The sequence below is a fragment of the Pteropus alecto genome, unplaced genomic scaffold, assembly GCF_000325575.1.
Source record: "Pteropus alecto unplaced genomic scaffold, ASM32557v1 scaffold166, whole genome shotgun sequence".
Lineage (NCBI taxonomy): Eukaryota > Metazoa > Chordata > Mammalia > Chiroptera > Pteropodidae > Pteropus > Pteropus alecto.
In genome coordinates, this window is record NW_006439757.1 from 4991929 (window position 1) to 5013936 (window position 22008).

Below are 22008 nucleotides of genomic sequence, written 5' to 3' on the forward strand. Positions count from 1 at the left end.
GGTCTTAAGGATCGTATTATAAATATGAGGCAATATTTAAAGACAAAGTGATGACATACTCATAAACTCTTAACTGTGTCAGATCCATGCTGAGTACTTTATACACACTGACCTTTCATTCTCAAGACAACCCCATGTGCTAGTTATTATTATTCCCCTTTTTACCTTGAAACTGAGTTTCAAAGGGCAACTACATTTCATAAGATAAGGGAAAGAAACCAACTCTGTCCAACTCTAAAGTCTTGCTTATAGGATCTTCCAATTATGGAAACCTCAAATTATCAAGTCTTAAAAGAAAAAGTAAAATAATAATAATAATTAATAATAATAATAATAAGGAAAAGCAGAAATGATAGTATGTAATGCACATTAAATGGAATGGATGATTATTATTTTGTTGTTTCATCTGGTAATTTAGATATAAGCTAAATGATATTATTGATCTTTAGTAAACCACTCAGGTAAATGTTAGTAATACAACATTCGAAATTACCAGGCCTGAGCCTGAAATTTTAGCTCATCTGTTTATTTTTAGTTTGCAGTCCATGCTTGGATTTCACTGTCACACACTATTTTGTTGGGTCCAGCGTCTGCTCTGTCGATAACCCTGGTCCCCTAAAACAGGCTCTAACAGCTACAGTCCTGATGTCTGAAATGCTGAGAAATTACAGATAGGCCAGTGGATTGCAGTGCCTCTTTCTAACATGCTTTAGACATCAGTTTATTTCATAAATTACATGGAGAGTAATTTGCAGTCAAGGGCCACATTCTGAAGTGACTGAGATTTTCCCCACCTGGGCATCAAATGATAGCCTAGTAAATTTTCTTAAGATTACCAGCACTATCTCTTCTTTAGCTAGTTTTTCTCTCAAAAACAGTAGCTTTTCTAAAACTATTGCGTCTTATCCTTTTGCTGTAAGTGCTCCATCCCAAGATGAGCAATATTCATTCAACAACAAACATTTACACGTACCTCTTGGCACCTCCTACAATTAAATTATCAAGCATATATTAGGCTGGATCTGTCGTGTCTAGCCTGATGGGATATAAGGAAGCAGGCATTATATTATGTCTGTCTTGTTCACTCCTGAAACCCCAGGCATAGCATGGTGCTTGGTACATAGTTGGCATCTGGGTATGTATTGAATGGATAAATGGGCACCAACTATCTATGTGGCACTGCAGTAGTGACATGGGTGCTCCATACTGACCTGACTGCACCCCAGGCCTCCTGAGAGCCCTCCTTCCTCACCGCCCAGCTGAAGAAAAGACTAGGGTGAGAGGAGGCTCGGGGGAAGGAAATGTGAAGATAGCTTTTAAATAACAGTCCTGAAGGGCCAAAGTGAGAATCGCTGCTGATAGTCTCAAAACTTAGACAATTTTGTTCCTTAATGCTTATGGAAATCCCTCCAGTGTGCCAAGAACTACAGCCTTAAAAATAGAAAGCTGTTAAGATTTATGGATGTTTTGAAGAAAACAACTCCGAGTAAAAAGCATGCATTTGTGTACCAATATATTTTAAATAGTGGCTGTCATTAAGTCTCTGCTAGTTTAACAACTGGTTTTGCCAGTTGTATTTCATTATGAAATAAAACAGGCAATTTTCTACACACCACCTAACGAATGCCAAATACAGGCACACCTTACACCTTTCTGCATAAACGGAAAGCCATGTTTATTCAGGTCAATGAATGTTTCTTTAGTACTAAAAGTCCTGGTTTCACACAGAATTTTTTCCAACTTTAGCACCTTTAACTAATAAAATTATAGTTGACTATTGCTATTTCTCTCATTTTATGATTATTATGTTTATCAAAAGAAAATGCTTATATATTATACATAATATAGAACTATTTTTTTCAATTTTAATGAAATAATTTAGGTCCAGGTACATAATACATGTAAATAGTACTAAAATGCTTATAATAATAATTTAAAAAGCCCTCCTCTTCTCTCCCTGCTCCCTGCCTCAATGTTCTTTCTCCAAATACAGCCACTTTTTAGCTTATTTGTTTCTTCTGGAACTTAACCCAAATTCGTATTCAGTACACACTCCCTCTGGATCTCCCAGTTGTCCCACTACCGTCTGAACTGATAGTTCTTTAGGCTCCTGCGTGGCCAGATGGTATTTTTCTTTGATATCATCTTGGGAATTCCCTTTGCCTGTCACCTTTATTGGGTCTCTAGTTTCTTGGCTCGTATTCCTTTCTCTTTCCTTGATTTATCCCCCTTGTCTTGCTAGGTAATATTCTCCAGTTGCTTCCTGGGAAAAAATGCTTTGAGGTGCATTTCTTTGAACACATCTCTGAAAATTTCTTTTTTTCTTCCTTCCCACTCGATCCTTTGGCTGGGCGTAGAATTTTAAGTTGAAAGTCACTTTTTGACTGACATGGAAGTCATTGTCCCATTGTCTTCTAGTGTCCAGTGTTGCTATCAAGAAGTATCATACTTTATTGATTTCTGATCCTTTGTAAATATCCCAGTTTTTCTCTGGAAGGCTTTAAAATTGTCTCTTTATGCCAGTATAATGAAATTTCACAGTGACTTGACTTGTGTAGTTTTTTAAAAATTTACTTTGATGGAGACTTTCAATCTGGAAATTTATGTTATTATTTTCTTAGAAATTTTCTTGTATTAGTGATTTCTTTCTGTTTTCTCTGATCTCTTAATAGTTGGATATAATTTAATTTTAATTGATTTTCTTTTTTTCATATTTTTCCCATTTTTTTTTTATCCTTTGGACCTTTTGTTCTACTTTCAGGAGATTCAGCTATATAGTATGAATTTCTAACCTGCACTGAATCTCCATACTGATTGTTTTAGCTAACAATATAATATGAATATTAATACATTTTGCTACATTATTTCAATGCACTTCATTTCTTTAACTAATAGATAGCATTAACAGAGTACCCTGATTTGTTGAGGATAGTTTCAGTTTAGCCTCTTGTCCTCATGACCATTTCAATTATCTTCCTTTTAGTCTCAAAAGTGTCCTGTTTTGCGAGAGAAATTATATAGTAACACAATTTACTGAGTACTTAGTATATACCAAGAGGTGTTCTAAGTGCTGCATATATAACAACACATCTATACAATAACCATCGTATTACAGATTTGGAAACTGAGGCATAAATAACTTGTCCAAGGTATCACAGTTAATAAGTAGGAAAGCTTGGACTTGAACTCAGGAAGTCTGTCCTCAGAGCTCTTGCTGTTAACCGCTGTGTAGATAGGGCTGTATAAATGCTTACAATCCCCTATTTGGGGGATATGAGGTTATTTCTGACTTTGTATTACTGCAGACACTGTTGGGCTTCCTTTTCGCTAAGCCTTTGTGCATCTCCTGTATTACAACCTTGGGAAAGATAAATTCCTACTGAAACCAGCTTTCCTGACTCAGCACTTTTCCAACTGTGCCATGCTGTGCACCTCTTGAGGACGGTGCTCACTAACAAATCCTATGACTACGAAAAGTCAGGCAAGAAAGCAGATTGGGAGAGCAAACATCTGAAAAAAGCTATGTTTCTGTAACTCTCAAGTAAATGAAAAGTTGGGGGAGGCCGTAGTTAATTCTGATCTTTTAAAACCCCTGTTGCCCTTCTCTTCCATGGCTGACGTCCAGTTTGATTGTCCTTACCTTGGAGTTTACAGGCTTCTTGACATCCCCAACCCCCATCTATTGACAATGGCCGACCATAGGAACTTGAAATATTTCTTAAGACATTCTTTTTAAGACAAATCTGTAAATCGGCAAATAAGTGGCAAATATCTCAAGGCCCCAGGTGGCAAAGAGGCAACTTTATCGTGACATTAGGTCAGAGACATGTCAGCAGCTCCTTTATGGAATGACGTCTGTGTGTGACTAATTCTGTTGATTTCATAATCTCAGTAACTCTTTCACTTGCATGGATAAAATGTTCACCCAAGTCAGCAGCCAGAAGTTTTCCTAAAACATTCTACTTAAAGCCAGCTGAAATCTTTCTCAGGAGTCCTCATGACTTGAATTCCTTCCAGCTTCTCCAGCCTGAACAATACCAATTTGTGCTGTTGTGATAAGAAGAACTAGAATTTGCAAATATGTATGGAGTGCAAATATGCATTGAGTGTCCCGTGTATGCCAAGCACTGTGTTAAATGTAAAGAAAAGAAAAATAAAACAAGATACGTCCATGCCCCACAATTTTCGGTAATGGTGTATAGCTTCTACAGGATTCACTCCTTAAAACAAAACAAAAAGGCCTGTTTTCTTATGACCTCTTTTATTTTGGCTGTGAAACCAGTTCTTCCATTTCCTATTTATGCTTTTTATTCTTTTTGTTGAAATTAAAAATATTGTATGTATATATTAGAAAACACCCAATTACAAACAGAGGAGGACTATATGAAAATGAGTTAATCATTGGGTCACATATTTAGAGAAACTTAATATTTAAAACAATAGTGTTTCAACTCAGAAGAAAAAAAAAGTTAAACCACACCCAGTTACTGCAATCATTCTCCGTCAACGTACATTGTATTGCAAGCTTCTGTTCACATCAATCTGTCCTGAAAGTCTGTGAGCTACTTGAGAGTCAGGCCTCTGCTTATTAATTTTTTAAATTCTGAGCACCTGGCAAACAGCAGGTTTTCATTTTATGTTTGTTGAAGTATATCTTTATTGGTCTTTAAGAGGCAATAAACTATGTAAAAACACCATTGATTTAATAACAGCTTTACGTGGGAAGAAGAAAAGAGGCACCACATTTGTACACTACATTTGTAAACAACTATTATAAAACATATCCTGATTTCAAGAAAGTTAAAATTTTGAAAGTACGTCTCAGAATGGAGGAAATCCTGTAATTGTCCTTCTAATCTCAAAAACACAGTGGACTCTTGCCTCCATTATGTCACCAGATAAAAATTCTTTAGCGTTGGTTGTATTCACTCAAATCACCCTACTCTTCCTATGGTGCTTTTTCTGAGACCACTGATAACTTTCAAATATTTGTCTGTTATTGTTTTCTTGGATTTCCATTCCCTTGTATTAAACCCTCCTCTCTGAAATGCTTCAATGACTTTGACAGCTTTCTGTTGCCCTAACTTTAGGCTCCTTTTCTTCTCCAGTGGCTCTCAATTCATCTTGTCCTCAATGTGGGCAGCCCCCGAGGCTCACTCCCAATCTTTTCTCAGTCTTCACTAGTGGCACTAAGCCCTGGCTGTACATCAGAATTACTTGGAGAGTGATCCCTTTAAAAATGTCCAAGCCCAGATCCTATCCCAGATCAAATCAGTCAACTTGGGCTGACATGTTAGGTCTGTGACCCTCGGTCATGTAACTTAGCCTCTGAAATTCAATTTCTTCACCTGTAAAATTAAGATAATGTTAAAATCTACTTCACTGCATTGCTGAATACATTCTTACTTCCCATCATTACAGCAAATGCCATCTCTTCTTTTTTCCATTTATTTAAAGCTTATGTTCCTTTGAAAGTTCAAGTCAAATCCTTTCTCCTTCCCACAGCATTCTATAATCACAACTTATTTTGGCTCATTTGCAAAGCACACGGAAAATTCAAGATGGGCCTGTTAAAAATGGAAGTCTCCTAGCTGACCTTCCTACGACCGTTCATGTCACCTTTCAATCCATTCTCCTCCACACAGCACTCCAACATTCCAGAGTGATCTTACAAAAAAAAATTTAGATCATGTTGCTTTTAATTTTGAATCTTCAACTCTTTTTCCTAGATTGGTAGATTAAGCACTAACCTTGCCCAGGAAAGAGATGGCCTTCAGTTGCACTTAGAGAACACAAGGGAGCCGGGCACACCTGGGCCTGTCTTAGTCAGCATCCTATCCAAAAGCATCTTCCTAGCCCATGCTGGGATAGGAAGACTTGTGAGCAGTTGGATGTGCTTAACGTCTCTAGAGGGCTATAGCATTTAGCTTATTGACACCTGACTAGTTAGAAATAGGACCTGAGGGAGAGACTACAGAGTCATCGATACGCTAAAAAAGAAAATGTTTAACTTTCCTAGTTATAATTGTCTTCATTATTAATTTGTCGCTCAACATATGCAAATTGGTTTTGTTATTTTTCTTCATATATATCTATATACACAAAATCTTACAGTCAAACCACAATCCTCTCAGTACAAACTGTTTTTCATAAATGTTTTGCATCCTCATGACCTGGTACAATCTATATCATATTCCCTAGAAGTTAATGTAGTCAATATTCTTTTATTCAAGGGAAATGTTCCAAGCTTCAATATATCCAGATACTTTCTAACAAGTCTTTTATATAATAAACACAGCAAACTTTCACATTTATATCACAAGTGCTTGTTAAACTTTCTTTGCTTTTTAGTGGCCTTTAATGTTGTTTTTTGTTGTTGTTGTTTTTTGCTTGGCATGTTTGATAGGACATTTGTAAATAGATATCTGCAATGTTTTCTGAACAAATGAAGTGGAATATTTTAATGAGAACATGTGCTTTGCATGCAGTACCTTTAATTATTTCTCTATGCCTTTAAACATGTGATATGCTTTATATATAAGTTATAAAAATTATTTCTCTATGCCTTTAAACATGTGATATGCTTTATATATATGTTATAAAAATTACCCAGTGAGATCTTTTGTTGTCCTGGGACTGTGTTGTAAGAACTAATAGACTTTTGACATGGGATTGAGGGCTTGTCTCTTTTGGGTGCAGTTTATGTTGTTGTGCCATAGCAGAAAGAGACTAAAACCCATTAACTTTGCACATGTTAATGCTGTATCCTTCAGCAGTTAAAAATGAGGTGAAATAGGCTTCAGAAAACCTTACCTCCAAAAATCTAAGGATAACAAAGACCTTATTGAATCTGCAGTCTTGTAAGAGCAATGCCAATTGATCCTTCCCCTTTTAGGAATCTGAATTATATGTTACATCTAGATGACAAGCCTAGATATGTTCTTTTCCTGTAATTTAACATACCTTGAGCTAGACATGTTTAATTTAGGTTAAAGGCTGCCTTAAAATAGCATGAATTCAAGCTATTGTGTGACTTCAGTAGGATTACATTTATTAACCAAGAGTATCCATTATGATGGTTTCTAAGCCAACAGCATGAAATGAGCTTTTTTTTTTAAACCAAAAACAATTATATTGTTGTTTCTCCACAGAAAGAATTATTTACATAGTTAAAGCGGCCCTACTCATCCAGCTGCTATTCTTAATCGCCGTTGGCTTTTTAATTTTTTTCCTGCACTATATTCTAACAGTTGCTTATTCTATATTTGCTTTGCCCCTGTCTTCCTCTTAATTAAAATCCACAGATATTGAAAATTTTATGTTTATTAGGAATAAAAATTCATAATTTTACAAAGAAACCTACCAGAAATAAAAAATAAAGTGGTGGTATACTTAAAAGTTTTTTAAAATTAACCCTTTTACTAATTTAGAAAGAAAACTAATTAATTAATTAATTAAAAATATATTCATAAGTGCTTACCATGGATTTTGGTATCTGTGGCTTAATTTATCAACAGCAGCTTGGCTTAGTTCTTCATACTGTAAAAGGAAGAAAATTAATGTACCCTTAATTCCAAGGTAAATAGACACTAACATGTCTAAGGGTCTACATTCCTAGTCAAAAAAGGACTCAGGGTGGAAAATAAAATAGGAAATGTTAAATTCGATTAAAAGAAGAAGGTTTTTTGATTCTTGAACTGAGAGAGAAAAGTACAACAAGTGAAATAAATGCGACCCTACGTACTTTACTTTCTATATAAAAGGCTCAGGTGTTGGGTAGCACTCCTTTCGTCTTTATGATTCTGTGTCTAAAGAAACAGGCATTTGAAACTACTATTTATCACTTAGACTCAAAGACTTTAGGTCTTTTCACTTTACCTTCACAGAATTAGAAAATGTGGTGGTGATAACATAGGAAAGAGCTGGATTATAGATAGCTATGGTAAAGTGTAGATCTAAAACCTCCTTTTGGAAAGCATAATTTAGAATACTGATGAAATATTTGGCAGCTGAGAACCAATACCCACATTAAAAAAAAAAAACCTCACAACTTCTCATGTACACTGAAATTAACTATTATCACTGAATTGGTGACCTCTATTTGCTGGCTCCTTTTCCCCAGGAAAAAGTCAATGGATGGCACATCTTATGAATAAGCATGGGGAATGAGCTTCAAATTTATACTGAAAACGGTTTTGGTCGGTAATCATTTCTCAGCTTTTCACACAAGGGTTGGGAAACAATGGTATGGATTATCAAAAGTATTTCCCTTCAGTTTTGGAATGCATTTTTTGCTTAAATTGATATGGGATGCTATATTCATAAAAAGTAACAGAATCATATTATGATAATTTCAACATCAGAGAAATTACTTGGTACTTTTTAAAAAATCCTTTTTTCTTCCTTTTCCCTTAAGTTTTTGTTTAGAATGGCTTTCATGATCAAGTACTTCAGAGTTACTTTTTTGGGAAAAGATCCATTTACTTAAGTAATATACTCAGGGGAGAGGATCTCAAAACTTAGTCATCTCTAGCTCTTTAATGTCCATGTATAGAATAAATAACCAAAGAATGTGACAAGATTTTAATGTAAGGTTGCCTCACTATTCCACACACACACAAAATGATAACTAATCATTTGTACATAATGGAAAGATCATAGTGTAATTTTGTTTCTTCCATTAATTTCTGACCTATTGATGCCCTGAAAACTGACATTATCAATTGACTTATAAATAATTTTTATTATCAGCTTCTGGACAGTTTTCCAGGAGTTGAATGATCTTCTTTTATCTTCATTCCCATTTTTAATAACCAAAAATTGCCTCCTCTTAATCTGGAAAGACTTTTCTTAAAAACAAAATAACAGATTCTTCTCTTCCCCCTCACTTCTATAAATATCAGTATATAACATCTCAAAACTTTTATTATCTAAAATAAGCTGGCCCTTCTCTATCGTAATTTATTAATTACACTTATTTTGACAGTCATGCTCACTGTGGTGTTAAAACTAGTGAAATTCAGAATCAAAAATATCATTTTTTCACTGGTCAGTTGTTCATAAAAGAAAAAAATTGATTCAAAAACTAATTAATCATCTTATAGAAACAGGTAACAACTGATTAGTATATTCTCCATATGAAAGAAAGCAGTGACAATCTCTTATAATTACAAAAGCAATAAAACTCAAAATTAAATATTTTCTATTAAGCAACCTTTCAAAAAGTCTAGGCATTAACAAAAGGGAAATATCTGCTAACTACATTTAGATACTGTGAATTAGAAACAATTTCTGAACGAGTTAAAAATTGTTAAATTTGACTTAAATTAATTGCGGACATTTGGGGCCTAGTCCAGTTAACATCATTGCTTAATACTTTCACTTTTAATCTTAAACCCCTTCTCATCTGACACACTTAGGAAATCTTTTTGGGATTGATCACTAAAGAATCCTTTTGCTTCGTTGCTATTTTTCACTCAAGATGTTTTTCTTCATATATCCAGTTTTGACTTCCCTTACTAGAAAGAACCATCTCTATAAGTATGAGATCTTTCTCACCAGTAGAATGAATACAATGGCAATGTATTTCAAGAATGCATAGACACTAGGGTTTCTCTTCTCCATCCTCCTCCTCGATAACATGGAGCTCTCAGTACCTAACATTTGAGTGGAAAATCCCCTAAGGCTGCCTTTTCTTATGCTAATGAATCTTTTCTACATTTGCCTCAATTTGCAAAATATTACTGTTAACCCCTTCGGTGTCTTTCTTCCCACAGCCCGTGAGAAGCGTTCTCATTGTTGTAGCTGGATCACCAAATTGCATAATGTTGCCTATTCTAGGCTGGAACTATTGAAGGGAGTAAGGGGGCATAAAGGCCTTTGTGTGAATGGAGCATTTGAAGTATTCATTTTATATTCAGAGCAGGAGTAGAAACAAAACAACCCTTTCTGGAAAATGTCAGTGTTTAAGGCATGAATTCTGTAGTGCATTTTTCTTATTAAAAAGCAAAAAAGAAAAAAGAACAGTGCAGAGACACATACTTCATTTTATACCACATTATATGTGGGCTTCAGTACCAATATGAATTATGTCCTGGTCTGTTTTTTTAACTGTGATATTTTTAAATAATTTGAAAAAGCACATCAACTCTCAGCAAGTAGACTAAACATTGGGTTTTATGAGTTTGTTGCCTATGGCCCCAGTAGCTCTGTTTTCTGTGGAGCATCCAAATAATGAGCAACATATTTCATCATGTTTTTAATGTGCTAATCATAATGTAATTCAGAAATCTATATAGGCAAGAAAATACAGTGTATATGACATTAATAATACTAAATCTCATTTATTGACTTATTCCACTAGATACTATGCTAAGTACTTTACATACACATCTCACTTAATTCATTTAACAATCTTCTAAGGTATTATTATTATTATTATCCCTGTGGTAGGCAGAATTCTAAGATGACCCCCAAGATTCTCACCCCTTGGTATACATACCTTCTCCTAGATATTTGACCAAATAATAATCTAGGTTCTGCTGTAAAGGGATTTTGTAGATGTAAATTAAGATCCCAAATCAGTTGAATTTAAGAAAGGGAGATAATGCTCAGTGGACCCCTTAAAAGGGGTGGGCTCTTAAAAGGAAGTGGGCTCTTACTGGCAAAGGGGATTTAAACCACAAGAAGGATTTCACATGAGGGAGATTTTCTGTTGCTGACTTTAAAGATGGATGGGGCCAGGTGGTGAGGAATGTGGGCAGCTTCTAGATGCAGAGAATGGCCCCGGTTAATGGCCAGAAAAAAAATGAGTACTCAGTCCTACAGCGACAAGTAACAGAAATCTGCCACAACCACATGAGCTTGGAAGGGCCCCCAAAGCTCAAATGAGATCACAGCCTCAGCCAGTACCTTGATTTAAGCCTAGTGAAACCTAAGCAGAAAATCCAGCCATACCTTTCCTGGACTTCCAACCTTCAGAACTGTGAGCGAATAACTAGGTATTGATTTAAGCTGCTAAATTTTGGTAATTTGCTATGCCAAATAGAGAACTAATACAACCCTCTTTTAATAGATGGTTAAACTGAGACATTATTAAAAAAAACAAAAACAAAAAAAACAGTAGGCAGACTAGCATGCAAAGAGAGAAAAGTGGGGAAATGAGAAGTTCTTCAACTGGCTACTTTCACTTGTAAATCACATTCAATTTTTCGTTAAGGCCACAAACATAGATTTGCTCTGAAAAGCATTGTGAATGCCAACTTGCCGCATTTATTCTTAGAGAAAAGGCAAATATTTCTTCTTTTCCCCCTGTACTTCTCCAAGGACATAAATATTTTCCTCATTTATTATGGATCATTATTATTCATAACACTATTCCTATAATTTAAGATACATTATGATTTTGTTTTAAAGCAAAATTAGAATTTACTCTGTTAGGAATTGTTAAGATTTTTGATGAGTAACCAATTATTTTGTTATGAGCCCTTTATTCAGAATTGGTTAATAATCCCCACTAGAGTCTGAAATCTGAGCAGATTCAACTATTTAAGCTACAAAAACGCTACACAACAGTTTCCCCGAGTCTCTATTTGTGCTCAGTGCATAGTTTCTAAAATATAATCAAGGCCTGTTTTGCAACTGTTCTCATCTTTAGAATTTTCTAATATGTTGGCAGTGTTGTTAAGACAAAGGTTAAGAATGTGCTTCTCTCAAGTTAATTGTCCAATTACCTTCACAGCACAGAATTACACTAGAGATATAGTTCAGGCATTGTGAGCAGTAATAGCAGAAATAAGTTTCTTTAAAAAAAAATAAGTGGTAAATAGTTTTCAAATGACTATTAAATAAGCTAAAAGTAGAATAATTCTCAATCTAATGCTCACTTAATTTATTTCTCCCCTTCAGCATCTTGCAACTAAGACACTGCATGAGAAAAGAAGCAATCTTAGTCTCCATCTCCCATATTTCTTGAGAATCATCTATGCCATGCTAAGCACTGGGAAGAGTGGGGTTGATCCTGTCAGTATAAAGTCAAGTAAAATAGATCTCAGATCTCAAGTTGCTTAAAGCCATTTGGAATGAGGCTGGGATTGGGCCGTCCAATTGCTCAGAGCAGTCACACTAAAATCTTCAACAATGCAAAGAAACTTTCCTATGAATGCTTCCCCAACTGAAGGAACTCACATGAATTCCTACAGCACTTATTTTCAGTGCCATTTTCTTTGTGCCCAGAGACATAGCTGGGATGACATTGAAAGGACCTCCTATATCTAATAAAGTGTTTTCAATTTGCTCAACTAAGATTTCTTGATCTCCTAGTTTCAATCCTGGGGAAAGAATAGATACCTCCAGATTGCTAGTCTCCTTTGCTGTACAATCGATGCATTTTTGTCAACACAGCCTGAGGTTCTCTGTGAGTGCTGTATATAAATAGTAAGGGAAAATTATAATCCTAAATTTATAATGATTTTAGAATTTTCCCCAAAGATCTTAAAAAGCCAGGATAAATGTCAGATTTAGATGTTCTGGTATTTTAGCTACCTGGGCTTTGGGTATTTGATCATGCACAAGTTTCAGAATTCTTTGACGATATATTTTAAGGAGCTATGGAGTCAAACTACAGGTTTACTAGAACTTGTTCTAATTTATACAATCTTTTCTTAGCTTTGTATCTCCCTATGATCATCAAATAATATTTGTTGAAAACCAATGATACATGCTTAATTAGTAATTTTAAGTAGTAGAATTTTTTTAAAGATGATGTTTATATTTAGACACATACTCAGGATGTTAGTTATGTCAAGCCCTTCAAAAGTTAGTAACCACTATGGAATATTTTTAGCCTTCCTTAACAAAGGAATAGAAACACTCGCTAGGCTCTAAATTACACTGAGTTCCTCTTCTTTTTTTTTTTTTTCATGTTTCCACATTTTAACAAAAAGTGTGAAAATTAGCATGTATTTCTTTCCAAATCTCCAATAATTATAAAGTCACCTCAACAAGAGCGAGAAAGCCCTGTGTTTCGCTGAAGCGCCGGGTCGCTGGGGCTGTGGTACCCAGCAGAATGTGGGAGTGGCAGTGACCCTAGCTACCGGCAGAGGTGCTTTTCATTTCAAATGCATTATTCTTCATGGGTCTGCTTTGGACACAGGGTTGGCAATGCACATCAGTGACACTTGCCTGCCTTGTATTCATGGCCTTCCTTAGAGAAAGGAAGCGTCAAACATAAAATTTACTTACGTTACATTTAGTAACGAGTAAAATTTTTAAAGGAAATTACTTCCTTCCGTGTACTTGAGGGATCCTATAAGCCAAGTTTCATAAAATGGGGAAAATATAACATCTGTGTATAAAGAGGTTCATGGTGTTAATATTATTTTCAAGAAAAAAAAAGATGGTTATTTGGCCTCTTTAGCCAACGTTTCTCCTCCCTGACAGATGGTCAGCATGTGACAGTCCCTTACTGAAAGCTCACCGCACTATCAGAAAATGCATTGCTTTATATAGCACTTCAGGATGAAAGGTACTAATGTCATTATTTTTATATTAAACCATAACCCGTTAGGATGCAAATAACTCTAAGAAGCATAAAGTGAGAACTGCACACACGCCCATCTGGGAAGGAAAAGCAACAATCCAAAGATGTGCCTAATTTTAGAAAAGCTATTTTTCTATTTTACTTGTATAACTTGGTTGAAAAAAAGAAGCTTTCTTATCTTTTAAAAACCTTCTTTATTGATTATAACATCTGTAGATTAAGAATGTGAGACCCAACCTTGGTGACTATGATTCGTCCAAATGAATCCAAAGGTAAATGAGAAATTTGCAGTGAAAGACACCCAGAAATTCTGAAATGTGTCATTGGCGGTCAACATAGTGATCAACTCCACACTGGCAATAGTTCTTTTTCCCAGGGGAATTTTACAAATTTCCTGGACATTGTTTGTGAGGATGGACAGTTTGGAAGAATGAACAGAGTCAGGCTGGTATAGGAAAGAAGATGTGGTTTGATAGAACCTCACTGTCTTGTCTATTTTTTCCATAATGCCAAAGATTGTGTTTGATGATATATTATGAAACACTATTAAAGTACTCACTAAGTAAAAAAATTGAAAATAACTATTACTGAGCTACATCTTATTCTATCAAGTATGTGGGTTATATCTACTAATAATTCATTTTAATATTATAAATGAAGCATATTGTATGCAAATAATGCAGAACGGTAAGCTGGGAGGAAGCAGAGAACCACAAAGAAAGGATGCATACAGTACCTTATAAAGGAAGGCAATCGGAAGTGACCCTGCCAGACCTTGCCTTAAAGAAAAATAACAAAAACATACACATTACACAGTGGCTTCAGTCTAATGTTCTGACTTCCTTTTTCATCATTTCGTCTCATATACACTGTACTCCCCACCTAGTCCTTGAATTTACCGCCTGGATTGAAATTCTGGCTCTGTCCTTTACTAGCTGTGTGGTCTCAGGCAAGGAACTTCACCTATCAATAGCTCAGTTTCTTCATCTGTAAAATGGAAATAATCACAGTACTTTCCTCACATAGTAAATACTCATTCAGTGGTATCTTTTTATGTTTACTTTCTCTGAATAAATCACACTGAGAAAAATGTCTAATGTAACAATCAACCTAGGATGGGTTTATTCAACAGCCATCAAGGAACTCATCTATTCAAATGTCCATAAAACCACCACAAAGAAGCCCTTTGTATTTCATAACTATGGAATTTGTGGCAGTTAAAAATGAAGCAGAAATTTTAAAGCCTTGAAGATTTTACTTTTTATTTTCTTATACTGTACCATGTATAAATCTTTTCGTGGGTTCCCACAGTTCTCCTTATTACCGTCTGCAGATTTTTCAAGCTGTTATACTGTATGATATACTGGTTGTAATATATATTATGATTAATTTACTTAACATTGTCTTTGGGACCACACCTATGAAGAGTTAGTCATCAAGTCCAGTATAACATTGTTTCGAGAGGGAATCAATGACTTAAATAATTTGGTCACAAGGTCATAGTGCAGGAGCAGAAGATAGGCACCAGGAAGCCAGCTGATACTGTTGAAGTTTGAATTAAAGAAAGGCCAGAGGAGAGGAGACAAGCTGAGCTAAGAAGCAGTCAGAATTGTCCTCAGTTTAGCATGAGGTTAAAACCAAAGGAATTGTTTTAATGGTCCCCACGTATTCTTCCAAAAAAAAAAAACACATACAGTTTGGCAGAAACCAAAGCCAATAAAAAAAAAAAAAAAAAGGAGAAGAATGTACTGCTCTTAAATCTAAGGTAATCACAAAAGCAGTGATCTTTACTGGCTTATATCCACGTGTATTATTATAGCATTGTAATCCACATACGAGTGAGTAGGAAATAGCTAAACAGAAAAAGATCCAGCAGAGAAACCCAATATTGTGATTTTTACTGACCTCTGCGATGTGGGGAAATTTTTCACGAGTCACTCAGCCTGGAAGTTATCTTCCTACCAAAATCCAGATGCTCTGCAGAACCCTCCCACCCCCACTCCAGAGCCCCAAACAGCAGAGACCATTCCCAGGTAGGAAGCAGCTGCCCCAAGCCTTTTACCAAGAGGCTACTAAAGGTGCCTGAGCTCCCTTAGCTGCCAGCCTGTACAAACCAGGAGCGGGAAATTAGGAAGAGCAGCTGTTCAGGCTATAAAAACCCACTGGATGAAGGTTTTTGCTTAAAAGGAGGAACTCAGTCAGAGACACTGAGGAGCCTCTGAAGTTAGAATGAAACAAAGTGCCAGCTTGACTGGGACTGGTGTGGATGAGGGCGACAGAGCGATGTGATAGAGGTCCACCAATAACAAGGCACCAAAGAAAAGGAAGTGGATTTAGACATTTCCCTATGTTACATCACAGACTCTCATATATCATTTGTAATTAGGTGCTTGTTTTTATGCATAGAACATGTGTGTATGTATCAGCTCAAATGTCAATTCACGCCAAGTCTTATTGATTGGAAGTGGCTGCCGGAAGCACTGGATTGATAAGGAATCCAAGTCTGAGGCTAGACTCAAAAACTAACATTGCCATCTGTTTTGGGTGCAGAGGGGAAGATCAGCAGCCTCGATGACAAAGCGTAGGCTTTAACTGATGGAAAAGCTATATCTGATTCTCTGTTAATATGTATAGTCATTCTCAGTGAATCTCTTTGCTGTCATTATAAAGTTCTAAGGCCAAGGAACCCTTTAAGCTATTGCTTAAGATTGTTACCTGAGACAGGTAAATCCGTGAAAACAATTACTGTCAAAATGCTGGGGCCAAGAAACTGCACAGATGAGAAGCAATAACCCTTATTGTTTGCGTCAAACCAGATCAGCTTCTGAGTGTGCCACGAGCTGGCGGAGAAAAATCATCATACGGCTCACACTCAGTCCCAGAGGACAGTGCTGCCAAGCAGAGCAGTGACTTAAAGTCGCCTGTGAAATACAAATGGAAAACAAACAAACAAACAAACAAAAACGGAATACCTTCCTGGAAGGCTAAGTCATGGCGGACATCTATTTTGGATTCTCAGCTTGCTTCCAAGGGCAAGGAGTGCTGGACTGAACTTCATCTGAGCAGACAAATGTGTTCTTAAGTTAAAGACGAAGAAGGAAGAGAAGCAATACACACTCAAGATGGGCAGACAGATTGAGGGCCGCGTGCCAAAGCCGGGCCTTGCCCAAAGAGAAGCAGTAAGGCAACGAAAGTTCTGGATTCTCTTCAAACCAGCTGCCTTCCTTTAGGGCCGTACTCTCTTTGCTTGTGGCCAGTTTTGATATTTAATCGAATTTCTTTTCTTTTCTTTTTATTTTGACTCAAGTAAATTTATTTCTCCCAGGGACGAATTTTAAACAGCTATGTGCTTTAACCAATTTGACAATATTTTGTGGTCCCTATATTCTGTAACATAATTTGCATTTTTATTAAGGTATAATTTACATGCACAAAACTATAGCCATTTTAAATGTACACTTTGCTGAGTTTGATAAATGACTGTGCCCGTTATCATCCCACCAATCAAAATACAGAACATTCCAGGTCAGATATGGAAGCACATTTGTGATCTTCATCTTTGTGGCCTAAGTGGCGGAGGGTGCAGTTTCAGAACCTCAGTGTTTGTTTTGTTTAACGGGCACTGAGTAACAACATCAACTGCGACAACCACAGCTCCAAGAGCTGAGATGCAGATGCCAGCCCCATGCGACGTGCCATGCTTAGTGCATTCTCATATTCTCAATTCCATCCCCACAATGATAATATTAAACACGTAGAGGGCCGCTTACGTGCCAAACACGGTTCCCAGCACTTGGCAGATATTAACTTGTCTAAATGTTTACAACAGCCAGATCGAGTAAATACTAAGATCCACAACGAAGAGACTGAAACACAGAGGTTAAGGAACTTGCCTGAGGTTACTCACAGTTTGTAGAGGACAGAACTAGGATAAGAATTCAGAGATTTTTGTGAAGTGAACACTCTAAGCAAGGTCAGGTGGCAGAGGAGAGAGCAGAAACGCAGAAGGGTGAGCTCACCAGCCCAAGGTCACGGAGCCAGACCAACCTCAGGTCAGGATTTGAACCCAGGTCTTCAGAAATGTCCAAGACTAAGCTGCCAACCACTTTCCTGTACTGCTGTGCAGACTGGGCTAGAGAATGGCTTTTTTTAAAAAAAAACCTTTACCGTATGAGGCTGTACTATATTGCCTTAAGAATTTGAGGAAATCCAGTTATTGCATAATTGATACATGTTCTATTTTCAGATAATGCAAAGCTTACCTGTGAAAAGTCTGAATTCTGAGATTTTACTTCTAAAATCACCTGTCTGTCTTCTGTTTCACAGGAGACTACACGGGCTTGTGCTGGCATTCACATCACCAAGGGAGAGCGATAAGACAAGGTTTCTAAGAGCCCTCTGGATTACCTGATTCAAAGGCTTTATCGACACTGTGGATTTTGGCGATCGGGGCTCATTCGTGAGCAGTGTGGATGGATGCTGTCCAGCACCGCTTCCTTTACACCACCCACTCATAAGGTGGTGTTGGGATGGGAAGTGTGTGAATGTCACAGCATAAATGTGAATCTGAGAGTATCCACAAGCCAAACACCAGTGCTTTTGGATTACCCACGGCTTCATTTTCTTCACTCCTCTCCTCTCATGTATTAAGGGGCCTAACCGAGGAGGATGGTAGCAAGTACATTGATTCACACATTCACTTTTCTGCAAAACTCAAATCCCATTACTTCTCCATGACAGACCAAGAGCAGGATGCTTCCTATGGAAGCAAACTCAGGCAGAATTCAAATAAAAAGAAAGTATGCTATGACGAACATAAATTTAGAGCATTACCTTAATGTGAAAGCCAGTCTCAAGCCTTGTTTTGTTGATAAAATTATGCTCTGGTATTCCCCAACCAATTTCACCAGCATACTCGTGTCTATATTTCATTGGAAAGCTTCTGTTTGAGGCAGGCCTCCATAAATATCTGAGATCTCCAGCTTTTTCCAGTGCTGGACGCTTTTCGCCTACATAAGCCACGTGCTGATAAATTTTAGGTAGATAATCCTTTTTATAATCTGGGCCTGAAAAATACAGAAAAAACATACTTAAAAAAAAATCTCTGCACTTCATTCTGAGATGCTTTTGTTATTTTAAATGGTGGAAATAATAATAGCTAATAATTATATGGCATTTACTATGTCCTAGGTGCTGTTATAAGCCATTTATATATGTTAATTCAATTAATCCTTGTAATAATCAAATGAGGTAGGTAGTATGTCTTCCCCAGTTTGTAGGTGGGGAAAACGAGGCACAGAAAGATCAGTTACTTGTCCAGGGTCACAACTAACAAACTCTTTATTCCCTGACACACTGCCTCACAGGTTGGGCCTTCAATTGCCCAACTAAACTGCTTATAATAGTAATCAACTTATTACAGACATGTTTTATACATTAAAAATCTTCACTCATACCACATTTGCAGGATGTCAGCCTTCAGATGTTGGGGAATTTTATCTAGATAGATAAAATCTGAAATGAGAATTAGAAAATTCCACAAGTGTGTCAGAAATAATTGGAAAACGGAGAAGACTTTCAGGTAAGGACGGCTTCTATCAGATGATGACCAAAGGCAGAGGTAGTTCATAAATATTGATATTCTAAATGTGAGACAATGAACAGGAAGGAATCAATGAACTGTGATAGTGGGTAAAACAAGCAAAAATAAGAGGTGGTTTGGGAAAAGATCACTGAAATAAACTTGATATTGAAAGTTGATGATGTGAAAGTATAGAGGAGAGCTAAGACTTTTGGGAAGAGTGATACGGCCTAAAAATAGACAATGAGATGCTGGCCCAGGAAGAGTTTCAGAAGTCCTAGGACCAAAATGGGCACAGGATTATATGGGCAGGTTATGGATTCACAGAAGGAACTTCATTCCTATTACCAAAAGTTGACCTTGGAGGCAGAAGCTGTCTGTTGTCATGACACCACCCGGGCCCCCCCTGACCCTGTAGCTCCTTTCATTTTGCTCTTGGATCAGGGAGCTCAGTATTTGCAGAGAACACAGGTGGGTGAGGACCTTGACCAGGTACTCGATGGAATGATGAATGTGGTAACAAGTCTGTGCTTGGAAAAGAGAATCTAAGCTTTTCAAGGAAGTTGAAAACATGAGAAATCGCTCTTCAGACACATAGTTTTGGCAGATGTTTTCACAGCTTCCTAATCTTCATTGCTCCCCTCGATGCACTGAGTGTTCACTATGTCTAATTTCCCTTGATGAATACATTATGGTTTCGATTTAATCTGCTTCAAGTTTTCACTTAAATATAACGACTTTGGTGAAGTATAGAATGGCCAGAGCATGAAAATCTGTTTTCTCTCTCAATATGACAGGTGTTGGGGTCTCATCTACAAAACTCCTGTCATAAGGAGATTTTTGCAATCTCCTCTAAACAGGATGAACTACAGAAAAACTATGTTAGTCTTGCTGGAATTTCAGTGTATATTTAGCCCAAGTGTTTTTCCAAATGTTTCCCAGGAGCGTACCATGAAGATATATGTGTGAGGGGGAAGCACTTCATAGTCAAATACTTTTGGGAACACTGCTTGCTACATTTGCCTTTTAGATATGCACAACATATGAAGGCATATTAAAAGTTCCAAGAAACCCTATGGTAAATAAACCTGTTTACAATTATGTAACGAAGCGTCTCACAAACTTATCTAAACATGGAACATTTTCTCACTGGGCCACGGGGTCACAAATATGAATCCAACAGACACTAACAGATTTGGGGAAATATTGATCCTCTGTGTAAAGTTTCCATTATTGTTAAAATTTTGTCATCACCACATACTACCACAAGTGTGAGAGCAGATTGTTTGTAGTTAGTTTCTCAGTTAGTTTCTATGTGGACTGCAATAAATTTTTAAAGAGAGCCATTACTTGACAGCTGAGTCAAAAGCACTTAGATTTAGACAGAGTAATGGGAAGTACATATGCTCCGCAAACCAAAATTGTGTGTGTACATGGGGGGCTCCAATCAAGTTTCTCCGTGGGTTAGTCAAGTCACTGGACTTTTCTAAGCCCCCATTTCCTCACCTGTGCCTTAGAAATAGAGTGATGCAATGTGCAGAGCAGATAAGATTCCTGGGAAGACCCTGCCCCAGCCACACAGCCAACTCAGGCACCTGCCTATGAAGCAGAGGCAGCTGGATGCCATCGTCTGGGGTGGGCCCCACACTCACAGCGAGTCTCCTGTAGCCAGCCCAGTCCTACCTAAGCAAAGGGTTTGCATGTCACTACTCAACCAGCAACATGCAGAAATGCGGTTTCCCAAACGAGAGTTCCACAAGTGTTTGGCTTTAATGACCCACGTTTCCTCTCCCAAACTCCATCCCCCAGAGCCTAGACTCTATACTGGATCCGATTCCCTGCATAAAAGTAAACCTTCCAACTCGTATCCAATCTATGGTTTCTTTATATTTGCTTTAACAATGATCATCTCTGTTCAACTGTTGCTGCATCCCTTGGGGTGTATGTAGTAGTATGTGGTTTCTAGTTGTTGTTGTTGTTGTTGTTGTTTCATCCTCTGGCAACTTTTCTTAGATCTTTCATCCTCTTCCCAGAAACTCCAACCCTCATTAGCCAGCAATGAAGTTGGCACTTTCTGGGTTAATAAAACCCTCACGTGCTCCTCTTCTTTGGCGTTCTCTTTCGTGTCCCAGGGCCAACTTCAGTGGGATGATTTGCAGCTGTAATACTTAAATAGAACCGCCCAGGGTTGCTCAATCAGCCCTACCTCCTCTTCCGCCATGATAGCCTCCTTATGCTGGGGAAGGAGATGCACTTCCATGAAAACCCGTACCAAGCTTCACTGTTTCACTTTTCTCCATCTTCCTACCCTGGAGAAACTGCAATTTCAAGGACGGTAGGCAGATGCCACTTCCCCTCTCCGCTGTGTGCATGTCCAACATTATTTGCTCGTTTTTGTTTGAAATTCTAAAGTTAAGGATGTGGTTTTGAAGCTGTACTACTGTGGGTTCAAATGTTGGCTTTGTCTTGTGTTGGCTTTGTGATCCGGGGTAAAATTATCCAGCCTCTGAATTTTAGGTTCCTCATCTATAAAATGAGAAAAGTGATGGCTGTCTTGCAGCTTTGAAAAAAAAAAGAGATAATATTTTATTTAAAGACATGTTTAGCTGAGAACTTGGCACATGATATACAGCTAGTATTATGAATATTATCTTTTCCCCTTGTTTTATTGTTGTTGTTGTTGTTAAATTTGATGCTTTGTCTTACCTACTACACTTAAAATATATATTTTAGGAGATTTCACTGGTGAATGATTTATTCCTTATTGTGAGTAAGCTTCAAATCCTTTCCTGAGAGTTCTTCCAGATCAGAGGTTGGCAAACTTTTCCTGTAAAGGACCAGAGAGTAAATAATTTGGCTTTGTGGGCCATATGGTCTTTGTCTCAAC

At 37.2% G+C, this 22008-nt stretch overlaps 1 protein-coding gene across 1 annotated transcript in view; it reads right to left on the minus strand.

The window, feature by feature from the left end:
• CUNH4orf45 (chromosome unknown C4orf45 homolog) overlaps positions 1-21620 on the minus strand; it is a 33946-nt gene extending 12326 nt beyond the window's left edge. The window contains exons 1-2 of the mRNA XM_015593277.2: positions 18374-21620; positions 7481-7539 (exon numbers count right to left, since the gene is read on the minus strand). Coding sequence (XP_015448763.2) covers positions 7481-7539; positions 18374-18655 — 341 coding nt within the window. The 5' untranslated portion in view covers positions 18656-21620. The remainder of the gene's footprint in view (positions 1-7480; positions 7540-18373) is intronic.
• Between the last annotated feature and the right edge of the window lie 388 nt (positions 21621-22008).